Consider the following 9,952-nt stretch of genomic DNA (forward strand, 5'->3'; position numbering starts at 1 on the left):
GAAATGTTTATAAGATCAATAATCTGGTTTATTTTTTTAATTTAATTTTTACTAAATGGTGGAATCTGTAGAGATAAGTGACAGTTAATTGAATGTGAAAAGTTCATTCTGAGAATTGAAATAAATAAAAAAAAGTACTTTATTTGACAAAACAGGACTCGCATTGTTTTTGACTAAGTTCACGCAACCCACCCACACACCCACATACCTACCCACCACACTCACTCAACCCAGCCACATACATACCCAACACACACACCCACCCACATACCTACCCACCATACAAATGCACCCATCTCACATACAACCCACACACCTACCCACCATGCAAATTCACTCACCTCACATACAACCCGCACAACTACCCACCACACCCCACCAACCCACACACCTACCCACCATGCAAATTCACTCACCTCACATGCAACCCGCACAACTACCCACCACACCCCACCAACCCACACACCTACCCACCACACCCCACCAACCCAAACACCTACCCACCATGCAAATTCACTCACCTCACATGCAACCCGCACAACTACCCACCACACCCCACCAACCCACACACCTACCCACCATGCAAATTCACTCACCTCACATGCAACCCGCACAACTACCCACCACACAACATTCTCTGGGTTTATCTACTGTTCCTATTTTAGGTATAACCCCCCCTCCCCCCACAATGATTGTTATCATGTATTGTATGGTACGTGGCGTGACTCACGAGTGACGTCACAAACTGGAATTTGACGCGATTTGCTAAAGATTCCGGCCTGGTGGGTTGGTACGTGAGGGTTGACAAATTGAGGTATGTTGGACCAACCTCAGATTGTTATCTTAGCTATCAGGTATAAGACGGAGGCCATTTGACACGGCAGTGATACCAAGAGGCCTGTCAGTGTTTAACTCTGACCGTTATATATAACCTAATTATTCACCACCTAATCTTGACACCAATCTTGACACCAATCTTGACACCGCTCTAGACACCAATCATCAAAACGTTAACCCTAAGTAGGTCATCACTTTTGGTGCGTCTGTTTCACATTTCTGCCCTTTCAGAGTAATTAAATAAGGGGTTTTCGGATATTCCCTTTAGCATGTGTTATTTGTGGAAGAAAATTGTTTGGGAATCCCCAGTGATCTCTTCAGCTAGACTAGTCCAGTCACTTCCGAGGTGTTCGGAATTTATTTATTTTAATAATAAAAGAACAATTATTGATTGTTTAAAAAAATTGTGAACATTTTCAGAAATAATTACTAGGTGAAGAACGCTTGATATATTTTCAACATTCTTAGAATTATCTGGTTAATTTATTGATACCAACTGGAGTTAATAAATTAAGTTATTTCATTATTAATTGATTTTTTCTCCTCACGAGAACCACATATAAGCAAATAGTACTGTTAAACCTTTAAAAAATTATCACAGATTTAGATATTTAGTGGAGGGTGGAACAATGTTGTGAGTGAACTATTCACACAAAACTCCAGTTGTCTCAAAAAAGTTAATTACAAGATAATAAATTCCCATAATTTGAAATCGCACTTTGCTTGTGTGCAGCCAATCGCTAGACGCTTAACAGTCTAATATGCTCAATGGAATAATGATTTCAGTATAGATACATATATCGAGTATTATTACTCTTTCTGTTTACACTTGTATATCATTGAATTATAAATTTTTTGCTAAAATTATATTCAACTCGGGGTGAATTATTCACCGGTGAATTGTGAGTATTTCCTCGACTGTTAGAAACATTTCTTACATCGCTACGAGGATTTGGATTTGTAGATTGATATGTGAAAAAAAAATGAAAATAATGTGATTTTTTTGCAGATTTTTTATCACTTTCGACCTTTTATGATTCGACGGTACGAAGGTGAGAATAGACCTATAGGCGCTTGCTCTCACACGGTTAGATTTTTTATCATGGCTGGGCTGTGAGTTAACAGCGGTGGGGGAGGGGGGGGGGGCACGAATGTCTTGATGCCCCAAGTGTTATACGCGACCCACCCAGGATTGTGCGAGCGTCTTCAAAAGCTGATGCACATTTTCACGTCGTTCTCACTTAAACGATGAACGTGACGTACAATAAACTCATCATTTTCAAAGTAGTTTAGGGATAGAGAACACACGCACGTACAGACACACACACAAATATACACAAACACGTACACACACACTAACACACACATTCACACATATATTTTATATTATATATATGTGTATATTATATATGTGCATGTATGTATACACATCAATATAAATATAAATATGTATATACATATATTTATACATATATATATATATATATATATATATATATATATATATATATATATAATATAAACAGATATATATTATATCTTTATATATGCAATTAAATATATATATATATATATATATATATATATATATATATATATATATTATATATAAGGATGAGAGTAAAGTTACCTTTCTAATGATATGCTGGTCAGTGTGAGTACTGAGCAGACCATACTTTGACACTGCACGTAGTTGACCATTTTGCATAAGACCTCACCAAAAGTCCAGTGGAAGGCCAGGAAGGCTGCACACTGTGGTAGAGGAATATATCATTTTGTATCATGTGATAAAAATATATCATTTGTATCATGTGATAAGAAATATATCATTTTGTATCATGTGATAAGAAATATATCATTTGTATCATGTGATAAGAAATATATCATTTGTATAATGTGATAAGAAATATATCGTTTTATCATGTGATAAAAAATATATCATTTTGTATCATTGATAGATACATCTATCATTCATTTTTTGTATCATGTGATAACTAGTTTATTTTTGTGCTCTGTAATAAAATTTATATATATATATATATATATATATATATATATATATATATATATATATATATATATATATATATATATATATATATATATATATATATATATATATAGTAGGTTCCCCCACCCCAAACACCTGTCTGCCTACGCCACTGCTCTATACACTTATTCGGCACACATATAAAAAACTGACGAGACGAATAACAAGCTCACGCTCATCAAAATAAAACCCTTGCATGAGGTTACAGGGTAGAGACCAATTCTTATTTAGATACGTTTTTTTTATCGGGAATTTCCGATCATTGGCATTCAAATAGGTGTGAAAGAGGAAAAGGATGACGAACTGTTGTGATGATTGATGTAGGGGGGAGGGGTGGTGGTGGAGTAGTAGGGTGCACTTTTAACTATTGGAGTACTCATCAATCTTGACCGTGGTTGCGGGAACGAGGCTGTGAGATGTGATGACGTCATTCAGCAGACGACCTTTCGCACTGAGATTGCAGCAGTAATGAACGAGAAACCAACAGATACAAACTCTGTATTCCTGTCTACTTTCTAACTTAAAGAAGAATAGTTTGTCTACCTTTTTTGTTGTTGTTGTTGTCGAATTGCATTTTATTTTTTGCCCAATACATTTCACGGAAGCAATTTCTACAAGTTGTTACGTAGACAGAATTAAATTTTCTCAGGTCTCCATAATAGCAAGTTTGTAGTGGATGTATGTGTGTGTGGAGGGAGGAGGGGTTGACACAAGATTACATGCCACATATACAATATGCATATTCAACCAACCTATTTTTTTTATTTCATATGTGTATACAGACAGGAGTATAATTGGGAAAAGTTGAGACGAAATAGAAAAAAAAAATAGCAAATAAAGGGATGTTGAAGGGCGTATGATGCGCTGGGGTTTGAAAAGGTTAAGAAGAAGAAGAATATAAGCTCTAACTAACCAATCAACTGTCAACAATTTTTACGATTGGTTATAATTCTGACCATAATATCTTAAGTTCAGAGAAGCAGATGAACTCTATCTGTTCAAATGAACCTTTAAGTTTGAAGTTCACCTCAACGCTATATTTTTTTCAGCACTGCCAAAGCATACCGCAAGGCACTTGAACTAATTAACCCTTGCATTAGAAAAATAAAATAAAATTATAGCCATAATCCTAAATTTTTCAACTCATGCAAGAAGGACAGTTTTAAAAAAAAATTGACTCGTTATAATTTTACTTCTTTTTTTTAAGTTTCAGCAAAAGAACCAGTGACGTCACGAAAACGAACAGGTAGCGCAACGTTGCTAGAATTAACGGGGAAAACCCGAGCTCTATTTTTAGAAAGCTCACCCCTTACGCCGGCCACCTGCGGTCGCGTGTTTTGGTAAACAGATTACCCGTTACCGCGGGATAGACGCGCCAGATGGCCGGCAAAAGAAAACATTTGTCTGCCGCGATTTGGTACAACGGAAAGTATCAGTCTCCGCAGACAAATGTCTGTCTTGGGCACAGACTTGAAGCTAATTAGTAATTAGCGAGTTTAAAAAAAATATTTTTTTTTAATTTTAGAAATAATTTTAAAAATCGTAATTGTTTTTATATTTCCTCGTAGTATATATTACAGCTTTATATATTTCTGTATTGAAATATTTGAACACACGTTACAAAGTAAATAAATTTTGTAAATGTACATCAAATTTAGTTTAGGCCTACATCATAAGTAAATTTTAATGTAGACTACTCCATTTTTAAATTAAATGTCTTGAAACAATATTTTTTGAGAATAATTTGATTCCAAATCTAATTTTGTTATTAGAAATAATTTTTCATTAACAACTAAAAAAGAAAAAAAGAAAACCTAAAGGAATTTAAATAAATTTAAGACTGTCTTTCGTCCTAAAAAAATCTGGTAATATATTTGAAAGTAAATTTATATTCTTAACTAGTTTTCCGTATATAAAATCGAAATTGATGTTTCTCAAAAAATTATTTTCAGTAAAGCGCAAAAACGATATTTTTTTTATTAAAAGCTAATTTTCTCTTAATATATTTGACACTAAATTTTCAATATTAAAAAAAAAAACTATCTGTAAAAAAATTGACACGAAATTTTCATCGGAAATATATTTTGCTAAATTAAATTACAGCTTTGATGAACAGATGGCCGAACATATTTCCGCTGGCCCAACCCTCACGAACTAGGCACAGACCTGTCTGGTCAATCTCCTACAGATTTTGACTGAATTGTGCCCATAGTTTCTTCCAAGCCGCCCCCCCCCCCCCGAAATTTTTTTACCGCTCCCCCCCCCCCCCCCCGAACGAAATGAAATTTATAAAATTTATATAGAAAATATATACTTTTAACAGTATTCGCCCCCCAACCCCCGAAGAAAGTCTACCGCCCCCCCCCCCCGAAAATTTCAAGTGCCCCCCCCCCCCCCCCGGAAAAAAAAGTCTGGAAGAAACACTGATTGTACCGAGTCGCGAGTTCGAACCCCCGAGCAGATGAGGTTCTATAGTACTACAACTCATCTAGGAGAGAGAACTCCAAAATCAAACAACTGCTGCCTTGTAATTTGTTCTTGGTTGAACAAAGGCTATGGAAGCAAATACAAAATAAAAAAACAGGCTGAAAATGGTCTATATTGCGCTTAACAAATTGACACGTATACTTAATTATGTTGGAGGGAATCTCTTCCAGCACTAAAATTAAGAACGAAGAAGAAGAAAGAAAGCTAGTATCAACCGCCTGCAATTTATCTGAGTCGTTTTTTTTTATAGTTCAATCTTATCTAACTTTGCTGTTTTGGCATTGAGCGAGGTGGGGGTGGGGCGTGGGGTTGGGTGGTACACATGATAGTGGAAAATTAAGTCTGTGATGGTGTGAGATTGTGTGTGTGTGAGGTTGTGTGTGTGTGAGATTGTGTGTGTGTAAGGTTATATTTGTAAGAGTGCAGGTTCTGGGTCGACGTGACCTGACGAATTCTTTTCTAGAGTCCCTTGATGTCGTCAGGTAAAAGTAAGAACATTGTGGTGGGACGATGGATAAAGGGGGGGGGAGGTGTAGTTCGTGGTAGTCTTGTTGATGACCCTAAAGGTTGGCTTTTAGAGAAATTTAATCACAAAAAAAGTGTAATAGATGTGTAATTACACCATAGAAATGTAATCTCCCCATAGAATGGTAATCACACTGTAGAAATGTAATCACACCATAAAAATGTAATCACATTATTGAAATGTAATCACAATATATAAATGTAATCACACTATTGAAATGTAATCACACCATTTAAATGTAATCACATCATAGAAATGTAATCTCCCCATAGAATGGTAATCACACTGTAGAAATGTAATCACACTAGAGAGGATTGACGACAGCTTGAAGAACTCTGGAACCTTGACATGGAGATCCTGCAGCCCACCAGAATATCCCAGAGTATCCCATCCCAATATCCTAGACAGTTTATCCTGAGGGTCGGGATTGGGGTATTTTATGACAGGTCTTGTTGTCTCAAGCGTCCTTGAAAACTGTGAAGAGGGGGGGGGGGGGGGGGGGGGAATGAGGGAGAGGCTGATTGGGGTAGCATTGAAAAAAAAAGAAAAAAACTTTAAACTAATATTTAAACTGTTGCAAATAATTTAAAAATACATGCTACACATTTCCTTTTAAGATATTTAAATTCAGTGTTTTATATGAGCAAGATTAATTTACCTTTATTGTAAATTGCTATACAAATGAAGTATTGATATTTTCTCCATTAAAAAAAAGAATCAACTCAATTTTGTACTTGAAAAAGACATCTGAAGAGTCCAAACTGCTCACAGCCACCTAGCGGAGCAGGCAAATGGATTGGAAGAAGGGGGCACTGAAATCTGCTTTAGCGGTACAATGGTCTTGAAGTGGACCACTCCACCAGTTTGTTATGCGGATATGTGGTATTTGAAACAATCGTTTGATAGTGCTAATATGTTATGTTTTTGTTGAAAGTATGACATGACCATAACACACACTCTCAAACGCACGCACAAATAAAACCACATCAACACACACACACACACATCACACACACACAAATTTGAAAACATGGAAGATAAACGGCAATCAGGTACACCCCTTAATTATAGTAGCCACCGAGAGATCGTTGGCAATGTTTCTTCCAGACTTTTTTCTCCGGAGAGGGGGGGGGGGGCACTTGATATTTTCGGGGAGGGGGGTGGACGGACACTGGTAAAAGTATATACTTTCTATATAAATTTCCATTTCGTTGGGGGGGGGGGGGGTCGACTTTCTTCGAGGGGGGGGGGGGGGGGGCTACGCTCCCCGAAGAGATGCCTAAAACAAAACACTGACCGTGGATTGTAAATGAACCAAGTTTTCGATGGTAGTGCATCCAAACACTAACTTTAACCCTTAGCCTAGCCAGCCGTTCACCTCTTTTATTAAACTAAAATTTTATACTCTGTCTTGTGTCTAAGTCTACCTAGATAAAGTGCTTTATGAGCCTATTGCATGGCATATTGCGTGGCATCTTGTGTCTTTACCATCTAAATATACTAAAAAAATTAAATTTACAAAATATACGGAAGTATAAAACAATTCGAATTTGATACAGTATTAAGAGTACAGAGTCAAAGGGACAGCGTGGTTGAACAGTAGAACGAACGGCTGCTACCCCGAAAGTCTAAAGCAACCTCGGAGTCCACCCAGCTCTAATACTATTAATAGGTACTTGATTTAAGTTAGGGAAAGCAAAGGCTGCTAGGCGTAGAGCTGACAAAACTATATTTTTGTTTGCCGATGTCTTTGTTCGCCGATGTCATTGAAAAAGGGGAACTCCACCGCATATGTCCCATTGATCGTCAATACCGAAATAGTAATTTTGCTTTTTTTGTAAAATTTAGGGTTAGAGAAAAAGAATCCGCTCAATGCGATAAATATATGTTTGTAAAGAGCGGGGAAAAAAATAAAGGGATAAAAAAATTGCACTTTCTGTTGACCACGTGGCGTTTGACTTGCGCAGTCGACGACCTGGGTAAATGTAAATATTAAGACAATCGTCTGCTCGGATTCATCAGGTTGTTCTGTTATATAAACTTTCGTGTTCTCTAACCGGACCGGCGTGTTGCAATTCTGGTTGGTTTAACGTTTGTAGCGTCTGGCTCAGGGTATGAGCCATGTGCGGCTCTAGTGTATGGCTCAGTGGTCGGTATCATGATATGAGCCATGTTCGGCCCTAGTGTCTGGCTCAGGATATGAGCCATGTGCGGCCCTAGTGTATGGCTCAGTGGTCGGTAGCAGGGTATGAGCCATGTGCGGCCCTAGTGTATGGCTCAGTGGTCGGTAGCAGGATATGAGCCATGTGCGGCCCTAGTGTATGGCTCAGTGGTCGGTAGCAGGGTATGAGCCATGTTCGGCCCTAGTGTCTGGCTCAGGATATGAGCCATGTGCGGCCCTAGTGTATGGCTCAGTGGTCGGTAGCAGGGTATGAGCCATGTGCGGCCCTAGTGTCTGGCTCAGTGGTCGGTAGCTTGTATGATTAGGGTCTTAAGCTGCTTATGGTCTACTATAAAACTAAAACCACCTATCCTTAAAGGTGTCCATCCACCTATCCCAAAAGGTGTCCATCCACCTATCCTTAAAGGTGTCCATCCACCTATCCCAAAAGGTGTCCATCCACCTATCCCAAAAGGTGTCCATCCACCTATCCCAAAAGGTGTCCATCCACCTATCCCAAAAGGTGTCCATCCACCTATAATAAAAGCTGTCCATCCACCTATCCTAAAATCTGTCCATCCACCTATCCCAAAATCTGTCCATCCACCTATCCCAAAAGGTGTCAATCCACCTATCCCAAAAGGTGTCCATCCATCTATCCTAAAATCTGTCCATCCACCTATCCCAAAATCTGTCCATCCACCTATCCCAAAAGGTGTCCATCCATCTACCCGAAAAATTAAATCCAACCCTCCAAAATGGCATCCAACCCCTATGAAAAAAATGGAGTCCAAAACGACTCCAGATCTTGTCTTCTACCGACCCCTAAAGGGCGGTGTCCCCCCCCCCTCCTCCCCTTCACATATTTTATTCCTCGGTTAGCGTCTGCCCAATGTTTACTCATCAGGGGGCGTGGAGTAAACAAAATCACACAAGAGTTCTCTGTCTGCTAATATTCGGTTATGTGCCCTTAGGTAACACATCAGATAAACAAACATCAGGAATATCATACAAATTACGACAGAAAAAAATTAAGGGTAGTACCTTGACGTTATGCTGTGTGGTGTGTATACTTGGAGTTAAGATATGTGTTGTGTTTATTAATGTTCAGATATGCGTTGTGTTTACACAAGTATAAACAGACCATGTCGTCAGAGTGTAAATAATTATCACATCTAATTCGTGAACATCAAAATATTTTTTTGAGTTATCAACATTTTATCATTTTTTTATCAACTAAAAAAATTGTTTAGTCGCATTCTTGAAAGCTAACTTGAGTGGGGATTCACGACATTAGTGAGTATGAGAATTTATAAATTAAATTCCAACCCACCTCCACAGTCCCCCCCCTCCCCACCCCACCTCTAGAGCCCTCTCCACCTCCACCCCTCTCTCCGTTAAGATATTCAGCTTCTTTGATGTGTGTATAGTTTGCTTAGAAAACACACGTGTCTAAAAACAATAAATGCCGATTCAAACGAATTTAAATGTATCAAGATGTGTTATTTACTGTAAACCAATTAAAATTTTGAAGTATTTAAATTTGTTCATATGGTTGTAAAAAAAAATTCTAAAAAAATATCTTCAGTTCATGTTCAAACATGCGCATAGGCTATTTTAAAGCAGCCATTGTAAAGATTTGGAGTTAATATTTGTTTTAAATTTGTGAAGACCACTTAAAAGCCGGGTTAGTCGTTCTATACTTAAGTATTCCTTTTGCATATATTTACAAAACAGTTGTATATGCATTTGTAGAAAACTTTCACAAGGAAGGGATTTGGTGGTTAAAAGCTCTAAGCCAAGCTTTTTGTTTATACATTTTTTTTTTAAATATTGGAGTTAGCTGACTCCACCCCACACCTCCAATGCCACCTCCAATGCCACCCCAACG

The 9,952-nt window shown here is 37.8% G+C and overlaps 1 protein-coding gene across 1 annotated transcript in view; it reads right to left on the reverse strand.

Moving 5' to 3' along the window:
- LOC131932863 (pyroglutamylated RF-amide peptide receptor) overlaps positions 1-2,583 on the reverse strand; it is a 14,162-nt gene extending 11,579 nt beyond the window's left edge. The window contains exon 1 of the mRNA XM_059289771.1: positions 2,468-2,583. Coding sequence (XP_059145754.1) covers positions 2,468-2,538 — 71 coding nt within the window. The 5' untranslated portion in view covers positions 2,539-2,583. The remainder of the gene's footprint in view (positions 1-2,467) is intronic.
- Between the last annotated feature and the right edge of the window lie 7,369 nt (positions 2,584-9,952).

This window comes from Physella acuta, unplaced genomic scaffold (genome assembly GCF_028476545.2).
Source record: "Physella acuta isolate Inbredline_101_S28 unplaced genomic scaffold, ASM2847654v3 ptg002298l, whole genome shotgun sequence".
NCBI lineage: Eukaryota > Metazoa > Mollusca > Gastropoda > Physidae > Physella > Physella acuta.